Here is a 15,425-nt window from a genome sequence, read left to right on the forward strand (position 1 = left end):
CCAAATTCTAACAAGGTTCAGTAGAATTTAGTTGCAACTAAATTCACGTTTGAAGACAATGATTCAGAGAAATGCATGGGTTAAATGCACCGCACATACTACAAACCTCCCGTTCCTTTCCAAGTCAACAAATTGAATTATTTATCCCAATCAGAGCCAAGAGATCTCATACCTATGGAAGTCAACAGAAGCCTTATGACGAGTTTCAACAGTCAATCCACACATTGAAGGTCTCAGCAGATGCTGAATTTCTTGTGCCTGTTGTCCCAGAACATCTCACATTATTTGATCAGTAGTTTTAGCAAGTTGGCTCTTGCAAGGTCTCTGCACACCTTTAAACTAGCTGGAGAAGGAGTTATTTCAGAGAAGTACATAATACGTTGCAGAAATGCATCAATTTTTTCCTTTCAAAAGTAGTTATGGGCACATTTAATTTGTTCTGTCTCCAACCTTTTCAACAGATTGTTGAGATTTTTTTTTTCTCCAGATGCTGCAAAGAGACAGCAGTTAAAGAACCACACCATGAGTACTAGCTTATTTCAGTCAATGCCAGTTGACTGGTTTTGAGTGGTACCGTAATGACAGTATACATGATTGTAGCTAAGGGCACCTCACTGTATTGCACTGCTAATAAGCCTTTGGGAGGTAAAACAGTTTAATACACAGATAAATCAGATGGATACATACAGTCATACATGGAGATTTTACACAAGTGTCCTTTTTGATGAATGCTATAAATAGCCCATGTTAATTGAAGAGTCTTCCATTATTTCAGTAGCATCACGTGATTTTTGTAATAACCCTGGCTGTTGCTCATGTTGTGGCCTGTTGGGAGTTTCCGGAGCACTCAGCTGATAGGATTCTTTCATCTCAGTCTTTAGACAACCTAAACATGTTAAACAAGAGTCTCGCATCTTGGCAAAGTTATGGTAAGTGCTTTCACTGGAAAAACAGTACAATACTGGGTCAGCAACACAGTTAAAAGTAGTCAACAGGAGAGAAGCATGGTAAATGTTAAATATTTTGTCAGCAAATGAGCAGTTGTTCTCAAATACGCTGCGAATTACAAGTAGGATATGGTATGGTGCAAAGCACACTAAAAAAATGAAGACAGTGCTTGAAACCAGACGTTTAATTTGGATTTTCTTCTTCTTCTGAGTGCCGTGACTCTTATGGACAACTCTTAAAATCCCACAGTAAGAGAAGGCCAGCAGAAAGAAGGGGAAAAGGAAGCCAGCAGAGAAGCGATAGTAATTGATGTTGTGCTCCCAGTCTTTGATGGGGTAATGCTCAAAGCATACCACATGGCTCTCTGCATCCATACTGATCTCCCCGTGTGTAAAGACAAACCAGCAGGTCATTATTTCCTTGGTCCAGATAACAGCGCTCACAATCATAGCAGCCTTCATTGTCCGAAACTGATGAAACTGAAAAGGGTGCACTACTGCTAGGTAGCGGTCGATGGAGATGCAGCAGAGGAAGCCCACGCTGATATAGATATTCTCATACAAGAGGATGCCACAGATTTTGCACAGCAGTTCATCATAGGTCCAGTTGTCATGCTGTAAAACATACTGGATCCAGAAAGGCAAAGAAAATATGTAAAAGAGGTCTGCTACAGTCAAATTGCAAAGGTAGATACCCAATTCATTTTTAGCCTTGATCTGTAAGTACCCGTAGTACAGTGACAGGCAGTTAGCTGGCAAGCCTATTATAAATACAAATATGTATACCACGGGGGATAATGTCTGGTGGATATTATGGTCAATAATACACTGTTCAGTTGCATTGTCTGTGGAATTCATCATCTTCTACCTCTCAACATGTATCATTCATCAGGGTCCCGAATGAATAGATGTAGAACTTAATTTCATCCAGTTTCATATACCACTTATTTCATCCACAAAAAGTTTAGGCTGAAGTGATGACTCGCTGCAGGATGTTAATAACCTGGTGGTAAAACACATGAAAATCTTAAGGAAGAATATCATTATCAAATCATCAGTTTTCAGGAAGATGTGTTTTCCTAGTACTAAATTTTCTTACAGTCGTTGACAGAAGATAAAGCCTGTCTGGGAAATCATGATTCATATGAGTAACTCCGTGTACTGTGCACATAAACAAAATTTTCTGTCAAAGAATTTCCAAGCAATTTACAAACATTTGTCACTTTAGCTTTATGAGTATCTAAAAGGTGAAGAAATATCATCTCTCTTTTACAGATGAAGCACAAAAGCAGTAATCCAATCTGTTCAAAATGGAAATATTTCTCTGGCAAAGCAGTAGTTCACTCAGACTTCCTTAGAGGATGCAAGGTGCACAGAATAGTTGATTTTTAATTTCCATTACTTAAATTTCCCTTTAGATAAAAAATACCATAGAATATGCATTTCAACCCATCAAGATGAATAAACTGGAAATTTTAGCAGTCTCTTTTACAGTTAAGCATAAACACAGTCCCAAAAGCAAGCTGTCTGTCAGAAAGATGCTTTAAAAATCTGGCATAATGTCTCCATGGTCTTAGTCCTATAAGGTAAGCTTTTACAAACTCCTTATTTGCCATGGACTCTCAAAAACCACCCATTATTATCTGTACATGGGATCTTCCCATTTCATCTGCACTGAAGATGAATACAATTGTTTTCACCCAAAGAATCTTCTACAATCCAAACATGTGCCTGGGCAAACATTTTCTGTACTAAACTATTACTGTTTCAGACTGTTATAAAAATCACTGCTGACAACGGGTTAGCACCCAGTTCAACCAGGACAAGAGTTAAGCCTTCAGCCAGCCCACAGTAATTAAACCCTAGACTAAACGAAGTATCATGTTCACCCTTTTATCACCTAATGTGATATGTTCAGTCACTTTGGCACAAGTGCTCAGGACTGGAAAACAGCAGGGCAAACTGTGCCCCAGTCTTAGGGGGACGTACGTGTTATGTGACGATGCAAGACAGTGAGATTAGTTCTTTGAACCACTACCAGAAAACGTGCAGTTGTAGCATATACTTTGGGAAGGTTAGCAATTTGTATGATCTTCGTAAAGCTTCGGTTAATTTGGCTTCAAAAGGAGACAGCATTGTCAGGGACAAAGATAAAGCCTTGTTGTTCTTTCCCATTTACTACCCTAATTTGCATTTTTCTTTTTAAGTGTCTCCAAAACTACTAAAATGTCCAAAATTGCTTGTGCAAAAGACTGGTCGAGTCTAGCCCAGCGCAAGCTCTGTTCTGCTGCTCCTGTTCTCCTGCAGCTCTTTCAGACTGCCCCTCCACCAGGGCTGGCACAACAGTGACCACAGACATAGTGAGCACGGCAGCAGAAATGCTGCGGGAGGGACCCAGTCACTGACACGTCTGGTTTAGTTCGAAGTTTGCTCCAAGAGATTGCCATAACCTTCCCTGTGGAACAACGATGACAATGTTAGCATCACAGGTGCGTACAGAAGTATCCGTGAAGTTACACGCAGATTTCCCAAAGGACTGACTGTTACATAGGGGGCATTTTCACTCCTCTAGCACCATCCAGCACACTGCGCTTTTCTCAGGGGCTGCACAACCGCCACGCATCTTTACTGTCTACAGGAGGTCTGGCTTCAAGCCTGCGAGCACCGCGCACAGAATCTGCACTGAGACAGGTTTGACAGCCTAACTATCCACCTCACCTTCTCCATTCCAAGCACAATTGTATTTGAGTTTTTATTTGGTATAATTTCTTTATAATAATTTGGTGACTTTTACAGGTAAGAGTTTGTTTGCACAGAATGATTGGCATAACCAGTTACAGCCTAAAATGCCTAAAAATCTGGGATCCAGCATCTAACCTAACAAATAAAAGCATCCAGTCAGTGCCCAGCTGCTGCTGGTAAGACCAAATTAATAATTTAAAAGACCGTAGAAAGTATTTTGAAGGTTGTCAATACCTTTCAAGAGTCAGAACTGTCTTTATATGTTCATAGTTCAAGAGCTCTCTGTTTTTTCAGTGTTACCCAGTAGGCCAATATGGGTCACAGTATGAAAAGATCTGAGAAAAAACAGATGTCCTCCACAGTTGCACTGTTTTTTTGAAAATGCTTCTTTTCCTCTAAGAACTCAAACTGTTTTTATTAAATTATGTCATGAAGAACATGATTGTAAAATTCATATCTGCTTAGCTTAAAAGTCTGGCCAGAATGCAGAATGTGAAAGACACAGAGAAAGTCTTATTGATACGATATTGTTCTAATATAATACACACTTCTGATTACAGTAATGTTTCCTGCTCCTGGAGGAAGTGCTGGCGTGCACTGTTTTGGGGCCAGGAAGAGAGGGCTGGCTGTTGCAAAGGTCCAGATTCTCTTTGGCACAATAGCTGCTTTATGCTGCTCTTCTGGTCTGTGGATGAAGCGAGCTTGGAAAACTCCTCCTTTGTTTCAACGTCCTCAGTGTGGGGGCTCTGAGACACCTCAGGGCCCTCTGACCACCTCGTGCCTCACCAGTGACAGTTTCAGTAGCCAAATGAGAAATATAAAGGTAGTTTAGCTTTCTCCTTCTTTCCCCACAAACCAAGTACATTAACATAGCTCTGCACCGGCCAGGAATGAAACCGCACGCTTTTTCATCAAGACTGGTATCAAAACATTGCAATGAGGGTGTCCAACAGATGTTGCGGAAGAACAGCCTTTAAAGACCACTCTGTCATTAGGAATATAATGCACAGTAACTTACAAGCTCCCTGGCAAATCGGAAACTGAAGGAAAGGTGAGGCAGGGGACAGGAAAGAAAAGACAAATAGCTCCCTCATTACTTACTAAGCCAGCCTAGATAGTAGGAGGAGAAAAATGAAAAAGTTGCTGTAAGAAAAACATCTGGGGTGCAGATAATCATAAAGCTGAAAGCAGCTATGGATGGGAACACACAGGCATTCCATTTAGACAGCTTTAATATGGAAATAGTGCAGCTGTGTGGGTTTTTTAGAGCTTAGTTTATGTAACACCTCCAGCATCACGAGTCCGCAGACATTTCCAGGCAAGATTTCTCTCTCTCTCTCTCATATGCCCATGTCTTTTCAGTGTTACCTACCTAAGCCCCAGTCTTGGCAAGAAAACATGTAGATGAGCTCCAAACACTCCTCTTGTTCTTGGATGAAAAATAAAGCCAAGGATCTCTGGGCTTTGGAGAGCCTGACTTTTTCTTGTTTAAATAAGCCAACTTTCATCACTCACTGACAATTCAACAGCAGGTTCTTTTTTTTTCCAACCCTCTTCGTACCCTAGCTGCTGACAAAAGCACGATTCCCACCCTGCACTGTGAACTGCAGAGCAGCTCACATCTTCAGTGCTGTCTGCTGGTGATGACAAAGGAACTAACCCAGAACCATTGACAATAGCCTCTTCAGCTCTGAGTAAGAGGATGGAGCCTGGCTGTTGGTTTTTTTCTTTTCCTTTTTTTTTTTTTTTCTTTCCAGTTTCAATGATTGCTACAAGATTCCTCATAAGAAATCTGTCTGTGATTAGATCTACACATTTTTAGCCAAAGGACTTCCTGGTACACATTTGCAAAAGTTGTGCTCACAGCTTGTCTCATCCACAAAGCACTTGTTTCCGTGAGCAGGGAGGATAATGTGGCTGTGTGCTTTTACATGGCAGTTGATCTCTTGCTGTTTAATCTGTCCCTCCACCTGTCATACATCACAAACAGACCTGAGTCACTTGGCGTTCATAGCAGGACTTGGACCATGCTGCACATCTTGGAACCAAAAATCTGAGATTGTTTCAGTTTTGGATTTGGTTCAGATCATTACCTACATAAACACTAGCCTTTAAACCCCCACACTAAACTTCTCCCAAGGCTCGAGGGTTTGTCAGCTTGGTGCAACACTGGTTCACAAAGCCTGGAAGAACAAGGTCAGAGGAAGGGGCTTGGAAGCAATGAGTAGCAGCAGAGACCAGGGAGCGGTGGAGCAATGTAAATTGGGCAGAGACTGGCAGGCCCAAACCTGAGAGAGGGTTAGCGGCGCGAGGTGGGGCGGCTGTGAGAGCTGCAATAGGAAAGGCAGGATCTGAGAAAGGGAAAATGGCACCTGGTTGCTGAGCATTCCTTCCACAGAAGATAACCGTGCTTTTATTACTATTTTAAGAGATGGTTTCTGCCCCTTCTTGCCTCCTCCGCACGCTCAATCATCTCGCTGGGGCGATGCTCTGGCTAAGAGAGAGGAAAGAAGGAACAACCGTTCCTTTGTTACCACCTTTCTTTCTGAAGACTCAGGTTCCTAGCTACTTGAGAAAGCTAATACTGTTAGACAAAATCCCCCTGAAAAAATGTAGAATAAAGTGGAAATTGGGGTGCATGACTAAGGCTGACTATGAGGAAATGGCACAACAATGCCTGGATTAAACCAGAGGAATGATGAAGTAAAAAGGTCACAAGTGGAAAGAGCCAAAAAAGGCAATAAGGATGTTTCTTTTCTTTATTGGCTAGAGTATCCAATTCTTATTGGAATATCCCGTTTCTTACTTCCCCAAGAAAAGGAAGGGAAAGGAAAGACAAGTACATGAGGCAGAAGCAGAAATTATAGATTTAAACGTGGCTGCAATATTTGCTGTTATTTTTTATTCCAATCTTCAGAAGCAAAATTGCGACCCAGTATCTCACAATTATTTTTTTTAACAACAGGAGAGAGGCACAGACGAAGTAGATAAGCAAAGGCCAACAGATATTTTAAAGTCTCTGTGCAGTCTGAGAGAATCAGCTAGAGCAATTTGTGAATTACTACTGATGATGTTTCAGAACTTACGGCAGATTGGGGTAAAACAGACATATTGCCTGTCTTGTGAAAAGAGTGTTTGGAGAATCGTACACCAGCCAGCTCAGCTTCAACCAGAACAAGCTGTCAGACAATCGGTACACATACATGGGTATTTACAGCAGTGACTCACAGCTGCTCAGACTCACCCCAAGCGAGTCCTGCCGTACTTCAGGAGCGGAGTGTGGGCTGGGGTTGGCAGCTGCACGCACCTCACACCCTTCCTTGGGGAGATGGGAGAAGCTCTGACCTCAGCCCTACCTGCCTGCTGTCAGAGGGCCGGCTCAGGCATGGATGGGTGCTCTTTTCTCTGCGTCATGCAGCCTTATCAGGCTGCAGCTCATGTTGCTGCTCCAGGGAGTGGAAATCAGAGTTGGAACGGATGAAGGACAGTAGTGGAAGCTGGTCTCATCTCCACTGATTAATCCATGAACGTATTGCTTCCCATTCCCTGCAACTATCAGCCTTGCCTCACGCAGCCTCATACCCAAATGTCATCCCAGACGTGTCAGTACCCCAGCTCCCAGAAACGACCTTCCTCAGCTCAGTGCCACCCCTGTCCTCATAGCCTCTTCAGCCTGGTTTCAGCCCTGACAGCCCCCTTCTCAACAGCTGTAGCTCTCATGATATCATAATTCCTTTCTCACACAGAGTCCCATACACCAGGGCTAGAGATGTATGGAGGAAAAGCAGGACGTCAGAGAGAAGAGTTAGCAGCTGTATTTCAGGGCTGGAGAAAGCCAGGGAGGATGAGGGGGAAGAGACGGGCAGCAAGGACAGCAGCGCTGCTTTAGAGATGCTGCTGCAATAAGAAACAGACGCATGGATTCAACAAGAAACAGTAGTGTGGGACCAATCTAATTTCCTTCTTTGATGAAGTATGTGTCTGCATAGCTGGAGAGGAAGCAACATATGTAGAGCATCTTGATTTCATAAAGACTTTTGACACATCCCAATGTGCATTTTCAGTAACACCTGGGAAACTGCAAAGGCATTATATGTACTGCCTGATGTGTGCAACCACAGTCAAAAAGCAGTCACCTGTAGTCACTATGGATCTGGAATGGTAGATTGAGTTGGGAGCAACAATTTGCCCTTTTCAGGATGCTAATTACTATTTTTATCTATTCATATGACATCAATTCATAATTTCATAATTTCTATCCTGTTAATAGTGGGATAGAAAACACACTTATTAAATCAGAACATGATACTGAGTTGGGAAGGAGTACGTAACAGTCAAGATTTAAAATGATCTTGGTCTGAAAACAAAATTAAATCCACTGAGGACAAATGCAAAATTACCACGCTTGGAAAGAAAAAATCTGACTGTCAGTATTCAATGGGGAATATCTGGTTATGCAGCAGGATGGCTAACAATGCACTTACAGTCACTCTGTTACTGCTCAGAAGAAAAGAATTACAGTGGGATGCAGTACTTACAGGGCATGAAGCCAGGTGCCCTCTCCACTCACCACTGATAAAGTCTGTGGAACCTTTTGCACTCTAAGAAATACACAGACAAATTAGAAAAAGTCCAAGTATTTTGGGCTACCAAACTATATAATCCCCATCTCTATCTCCACAAATTCAAAGTTATATTGCCTTACAGACAGGCATTTCCTGCAGGTAACTGGTTAGTGTTTGTGAAGCACCCAAATGTCATACCAATGACTCCAAGAGATAAACCAGTGGGCTACAGGACATTTATTAAAGGTGGAAACAATTCTAGTGAATAAGGTATTTTATCCTTGCTGAACACCTGGGATAAGGCAAGTTATTACACAGCTACTCGTAAGGGCACACTGGAAAGCCATGGGGATGTGTGCACGTTAGCACTGTTAGCTCAGGGACCCGAAACAGCAAAGCTGCAGTGCTGTGACCCGTGGTCTGGGCAGATCAAAGAAAGAGGGTGCTGGCAGGCCTGGAAGAAAACCAAGGCAATGCAGGTCGACTGCATTCAGTTTCTACAAGAAAGGTGCTCAGGTTTGGCCCAAGCACCTCAGCAGGACACTGGTTTTGTTGAGGTCAGATAGAGTTGGTATGGCTTGTATTAAGACAGAAGTCCAGTAGAAATTACGATTTTTTCATTAAAGATCATAGCCTGATTTAAATGTGCAAGTGGGATAAAAACTAGGTTGCATCAGAGACCTAGAGATTAGTCTAGAGACTGGAGATTTCTAATTGCTGACCCCAGTGCACTCAGTTGTGCTGCTCACTTTCTTTTAGCGCAGCTAGTTTTACATGCAGCATCAATGTGTCTTTTCAGGGAATACAGTTAATTTCTCTGCTGACCATATACATATATTTTAATTGGGTCAGTTTCTAAACTTTTCTCACTGAATCTGGAATCAAACATAACGCTTGAAAATAGATACCAGAGTTCATGGTCCCTAGGAGTGTGAAGTATAAGTCACTATCACAGAAAGCGCACAGAAATACTGTTTTTGTCAAACTTCTATGTGAAGAGCAGCTGGTTGCAAAGAGTTTTACTTCTGTTTTCTGCTGGCTTTGTCATCTGTAAAGCAGACAGGCTACCTCAGAGATTCTCTGCTGTACTTTCATTCCTGATTTGTTTCAGTCTGCTTTTTTCAATAGACGCACAAACTCTGTATGTCCTATTTGCAAGAGAGTCTTACCAGGGGCATACAGTAAAAAAGGATGTATCTTTTTAACCCTCTGAAATCATCTTACGTAAATTGGGGAGGGAAAAAAAATGGCACGAAAAAAACCCCAACCCAACCTCAATTTCTCAAACTGAATTCCCTCCTAAACTTATTTTAGGTCTCCACACAACCCATTCCATATTTGTTAACTTGTGAGGGGAGCCGTCTAACATGAATCTCTGCATACAACAATTATTCCTCTGTGTGTTTGTTTCAGTGGGAGGAAACCATAGAAGTATTCCAATAATTACAAATCACTTTACTTTTGTCATTACTGTATGACTCCATTTATAAGCCTATTGTCAAAGAAGGAAGCCAGCAACATTTTTTCAGAACCCACATAAACAAAAGACTAATTAGTCACCACTGCCCAATTTTCCCTAGCACAGACATGCAATTATTCACAGCATTGGGTAAATCCATTTGCTCAAACTTTGATATCTTGGGAATTTGCCTCAACTTCTTAATTTCTGTTTATCATCAAATTTCTCCAAAGTCTGAAGTAAGCTACTTACATTAAATATTTCATCACTAAAACTTCGGATGCCATCTGAACCACAGTGGTGGTGTAGTTCAGGGTTTCGTGCCCATACATGTCACTAGGAATTGATAATGCTAATTTGAGTAGCAGTTTCACGTTGCTACTCAAGAAAAGAATCTTTCTTTTTCTCCTAGTAAGCTAATGCTTGTTGAAAGCACTAGATTGGACATTAGATGTGTTGTGTATGATTTTTTTTTTAAATAATATTCCAATACAATGGTCTAAACACTATAGTTCCAAGTGGGCATGCTAAAATATTGCAGCACATTAGCAAATGCAAATGTTCACTCCTTGCTTCTCCAGCAGTTAGCCCCATCCTCCTCTATCTCAAGCTTCACAGTCTTCCAGTAGAGAACATTTTAATGGCTTCGTTTGGTGGCTTACAGAGTATCAGGTATGTCATTAACTGTTCTACAGAATTTTTCCCTGGCCACCAACAGCTGAAAATATTGATCTATGCAGCTAAATGTAAGCAGTGTGGGCTGACTGATGCAAGGCAGCTAGAAGCCAATGAAGATAGTCAATGTATATTAGAAATGAATTAATTAATATACTTTCACGACCTCTAAATTTAGTTCCAATGCTCATTTCCCATCATGGTAATGTAGTTTAATCTTACAAGTGCCTTACAGTGGTGCACAGGATGGAGAGGTAGTACTCACAGCCTGCTGAGACTTCCCAATGCGATATGTTTCCTTTGCGTTGGTTTTACCCAGAAGCATATTGTTGACTCCAGTTCAGTATGTGATCATTGTAACCCCCTCATCCTTGCCAGTGTTCTGCTGTAAAATACAATATGCCTTATTAAGGACTTCTTATATCAGATGCAATACATATCTCATATACCGCAGTTTGCACATCAGTTAAGAAGACGACTTGGTGTTCTAATTAAAAGGACAAAGGTTAGCCTAGGATGATAACCTGCTGGGATATTCAGGATTTTTTTTTTCTGAAATACTGACATTTTCCGGGAAGGTAAATTTTGTGTTTCAACAAGTTCCCCCCCATGACCTCTCCCAGTATAGACTCCGGGGTACTGTGTAATACTGAGTTACTGGTCCATGGTACCTTAGCTCTCTTAGAGCCACCCAAAAGTGCTCAGCTGCTGCCTTTCTAGGTGGTTTCCTGCTTAACTGGAAGTTTGACTTATAAAGTGGGTTGAATGTAGAACATTTAGGTTTGTGGTCCACGCTGATTCAGCTATTTCTTACAGAGCTTCATGATCTGCAGGCTTGTTTAGTCTAAAGAAGACCATGATGAGGGCAAACACAGCAAAAACCTTCAGACATGATAAAGACTGTTGCAAAAAAGGAAGCGTGCTCTCTGTGTAAGCCTGAACAAGAGATAGGGTTAAACACCACAAAAAAAGTTTCCACTAGCAAAGGTAAGTGGAGCACCGGGGTAGATGGTGTGTGGGATGTAGAGCTGTCTTAAAGTTTAGCAAACATCTCGAGGATGGTCCAGCTGATGCCCCTTGAAGGCAAAGAAATGTTTGGAGAGCTTTCAATACCCTCCCCTATGCTCTTCTCTATTACTGTTTGCCAGGTGACGTGGCACAACAGACCCTTCTGGTGACACGCAATAGCATGAATACAAACTGTATAAATCTGACATGGAGTAAAACCATTTCCACCAGAAAAAAATGTTTTGAAATAAGTTATTTTCTTTTCTTTTCTTTTTTTTTTTAATGTTTTGGATTTGGGAATTTTTCCCTTAGAAATTAAAGCTATATGGAAGTGAAATCTACATGACTTTACATGTACAAAAAATAATTTTAAAAAATCCCCATTCTGCCGCTGTAGCATTTCATTGCACATTTTGACACCTTAGGACTTCTTAGATGAGGCCTGCCCATATGAAGGACAACTTGACGTTAGGGGGTAAGGAAGGCAGAGGGGACAATATACACACATTGTCCCACATCTCAAAGTGCTTTATGTTCTTTACCTAGGTTTGGGGCTGTTTTACCAAATGTAAGGTCCAAACAACTGACTGAGCATAGGAAAGTGCTGAAAAGAAACTTCACTTTGGAAAATCCCTATTTATGGTAATAATAAGTTCACACTATGCGTATTTTCAGGCAAGCAATCCAACTAATAGCAGGGAGATGAATCACATAACAGGAATTAGTCATGCCACAGTTGTCTCAAGCAGTTGGCTCATAGCTTTTGAAAATGACCCTCATCTGCCCCCTCCTTCCTGCTGTTAAAGATCAGCCAGGTGGATGACGTGACCCTCCAGGATTTCACCACTGCGCTAGCTCCTGCTCTCAGGATACATCTTCCTGAGGCTGCCTGGATGTGCAGGACAGTGGGTGGAAGAAAACTCCACATTACGCCACTTTCTGCGTAAATCTTAAATCTCTCTGTTCCTCAGAGAACAACTCCAAATCTTCCTTTCCCCCAGCTAAAACTTCAGCCACCTCAGCCTCTCCCTCCCACAAACCTCCTCAATACAGATGACAAAACGCCGCCCTGTCTCTGCCTCACAAGTGGGCAAACAGGTAGTGAACAACCGCAGACAATAGAACCGCTCATAATCCCGAATCTGTGTGCCAATCCTCATTTAAAGCGAGCTGGGAAGAAGAGCCAAGCCTAAGTAGGTTTTATGGATTAGAAGCCACACAAGCCATGATCAACAAGCAAAAATACCAGTAAGGAACAAGGACTGGAACAACTGTGTGGTAGGCTTGAGACTGAGAAGTAGGAACTTCTCCCTCCTGAAGTAAATGGGCTCTGATTCATTTCACCATCTACAGTCTCGGAGCAAATCGCCTCACTCTTCTGATTCATTTTCCCAGACTCTGTCTGACTCTTTACTGAAGCTGCAGCCTGCTCCGATACCAGCACCGCACTCCCCCGGCCAATGCCAGACGTCTTGCCAAGAACTTAGCGACTGAAGATTTAGGTCATATCCGTACCGCATTTCAAACAAAGCTACCTTCCTCGGGCTGCCAGCGCGCCCCCTGCCCTTCGGCACCGCCACAGGGCCCGTGCCCCTCACAGCAACGCTGCCAAGGGAGCTGTGGCCCCACACACAGGGCCCCACAGATTTCTGAGCGGGCTGAGCGTGGGCCGCAGCCCCCTGGCAGCCCCCTGTGCCGGTCGGTGCTCACACACGGCTGGGCAGAGCACGTCAGGTGTTAGCCCCCGCCTTGGCCCAGACACTTAAGGCACAGCACAGATGTAGCTGACGTGTGCACTGACAGCAGCTTGCTCTCCGTACCCACAGGCACTTGAAGCAAGGGCACACCCAAGGCAGCCCCTGCTGTTGAGCCTCCCCAGCATCACCCACTGGCTATGAGGGAAATCTTGTTCAGAAGCTAACAAGTTAGAGACCGAAGGAGGGACCAAATTCTCCCTCTGCTTACATCTTTTATAATACCACTGCCTCCAGACAGTGTAATTAAACCTAAATATCAGAACAACATGCCCTCCGAACAGAACCATCTCATTAACAGAAAGTAATTAGGAAAGCTAATCCCACTTAGAGCAACTAAACATTCTGTACAACTGCTTCCCCTCCCTCACTGATAGCTCACTGGGTAGAGCCGACTGAGCAGCATTGCTGACGAGCAGCAACTTGGACAAGCAATAATCAACGTTTGCCTGATCACATCTGACAAACAGCAAAGTCTGTCTGGGAGAAAAATTTGACGTGCCAGGTGTAACCGAAATGTGGTTGAAGCTCTGCTGTGTCTAAAGAGATTGAACAGACCTCCGGTCAGTGTTTTCACTGTTGCACACCCCAGCAAATACTGATACCTTCAATAAAGCCGTCATCTCTCTTTTAAATGCTATTATCTTCATATATGATTCATTTTGTACAGCAAAAGTTTTAAGACATGGAAAAGTAAAAAGCTGTTTATAGTATTTAGAGATTTTACACTTCCTCCCCTCATTTTTCTTTAACTTCATTTGTATTCCTCTGTTTGGCTTCACTTTGAACACAGAGACAAAATTCACGACAGGAAATAAACCCATTCAGTGCCAGCACCTAGCATCGCGTGCACTGTCACCATGTACAGGGTTTGTGTTTTTGGCTTACACTGATCCCATTGTGTGTGTTTCAAACCTTTCTGTTCTAAATCCTGTTCTTCGAGCCTAGCACACCATCCACCCTTCCACGCAGTGCTGTTTAGCCGAGCTTGTTTCCTTTCAGCCTCAGCTGAGTCCCCTCAGTTCAGCCCGTTCTGTATTTTTCTGGGGAGGGGGCATGCATGTGTGTGTGTCTTCAGATAGTCCCCATCTAGCCTGTAGAAATTTAACTCTTCTAGCTATCCCTTTTTGCTGCCTTTAATTAAGCTTCCCCCTTTTGTGCAGTTTCCGTCTTGGAAATTAGCCAAGTTTCCAGAAGATCCAAGTCAATATCCACATCTAAAGCTTGTTCTGCAACGTTATTTCTCAGACTTCTCATGATTTTGTGCCTTGGACAAGCTTTTCCTCTGTACTCTTTCCCTCTTTGCTCTCACTCCCTAGATGACCACTGAAAATTTCAGTTCTTTTCACTTTTTTCTTTTCTTTTTAACTGGAAGATACAGGACTCCAGCGACCCAGTCCCCAGTGGAAATATCATTCTAAACAGCATCTGCCAGCATCTGTATCTGCAGGCTTCCTTTTATTTTCATTTCCTGAATTTTCATTTCCTCAATTCTCTTATTTTTCATGTAAAAAAAATATTTTGTTACTCAAATGATTTTAAGTGCTAGTACCTTAACTGTCATTACAACTTAAACAAAACCTGGCTTTCTATTCTATTCCTTCACTTCTGAGCGTCCTCCTTTCCTGATGTACATGAGCCCTTATTCTCTCCTCCATTTTCCCAGCCATACCTCTGTACCCCTGCCTGCCCTCGCAGAGGGTGTAAGAAGCCTTCCTCAGCACCCTGCTGTTGAGTTCTTGTACTTCATCATTCTGCTGAAGAGCCTAAATGTTTCCAGCCGCTATCCATCACACCTTCGGATGACACCATCATCCGCATGAGCCACGACTACCTGCCTCCCCTTGCCAGAGCCCCTGTCATTTTTGCCACCTCTCTCCTTGGGAGGCAAGTCACAGCATCCCCTCTGGAGTCACAAACTCAACCATCCATACGCTTGAAAAGTGACTACCCTTCTCTAATCTTCTTTTAATGAAACAACCTGCCCACGACAATGGTATAAATCTGGGTAAAAGAGGTTCAACACAAAAATTGAGAAAGTAGTCGAGGAACCATGACCTCACAGAAATGGAAAAAGCTTATTTTCTAGAAAGGTATAAAGTTTATTTTATAGTGTCAGAGAAGCAACCTATGGCAAAGGTAACAAGCTTACTGTAAACCATTCACATGTCCCAACATTCACTTGACTAGAGAAGAGAGAGAGAGAATCAGTTATTTTCATAGGGGAATTCTGATGAGTTGTTGGGTAGAAGATGGACAAGCTGGTGCAGGAGAG

General features: G+C 42.6%; 1 protein-coding gene across 5 annotated transcripts in view; it reads right to left on the reverse strand.

Annotated features, from left to right (window-relative positions):
• Nucleotides 1–712: 712 nt before the first annotated feature.
• The window catches only part of GPR68 (G protein-coupled receptor 68), a 32,501-nt gene continuing 17,788 nt past the window's right edge, over nucleotides 713–15,425 (reverse strand). Inside the window, exons 8-11 of one of the 5 annotated variants that reach the window (XM_066998266.1) lie at nucleotides 10,654–10,773; nucleotides 8,228–8,290; nucleotides 6,062–6,183; nucleotides 713–1,950 (exon numbers count right to left, since the gene is read on the reverse strand). In XM_066998266.1, the coding sequence (XP_066854367.1) occupies nucleotides 732–1,808 (1,077 nt within the window). In that variant the 5' untranslated portion in view covers nucleotides 1,809–1,950; nucleotides 6,062–6,183; nucleotides 8,228–8,290; nucleotides 10,654–10,773 and the 3' untranslated portion in view covers nucleotides 713–731. Of the gene's footprint in view, nucleotides 1,951–6,061; nucleotides 6,184–8,227; nucleotides 8,291–10,621; nucleotides 10,774–15,425 lie in introns of all 5 variants that reach the window. The other 4 variants (XM_066998265.1, XM_066998268.1, XM_066998267.1 and 1 more) reach the window with 4 other exon arrangements.

Source organism: Anser cygnoides, chromosome 5, assembly GCF_040182565.1.
Source record: "Anser cygnoides isolate HZ-2024a breed goose chromosome 5, Taihu_goose_T2T_genome, whole genome shotgun sequence".
NCBI lineage: Eukaryota > Metazoa > Chordata > Aves > Anseriformes > Anatidae > Anser > Anser cygnoides.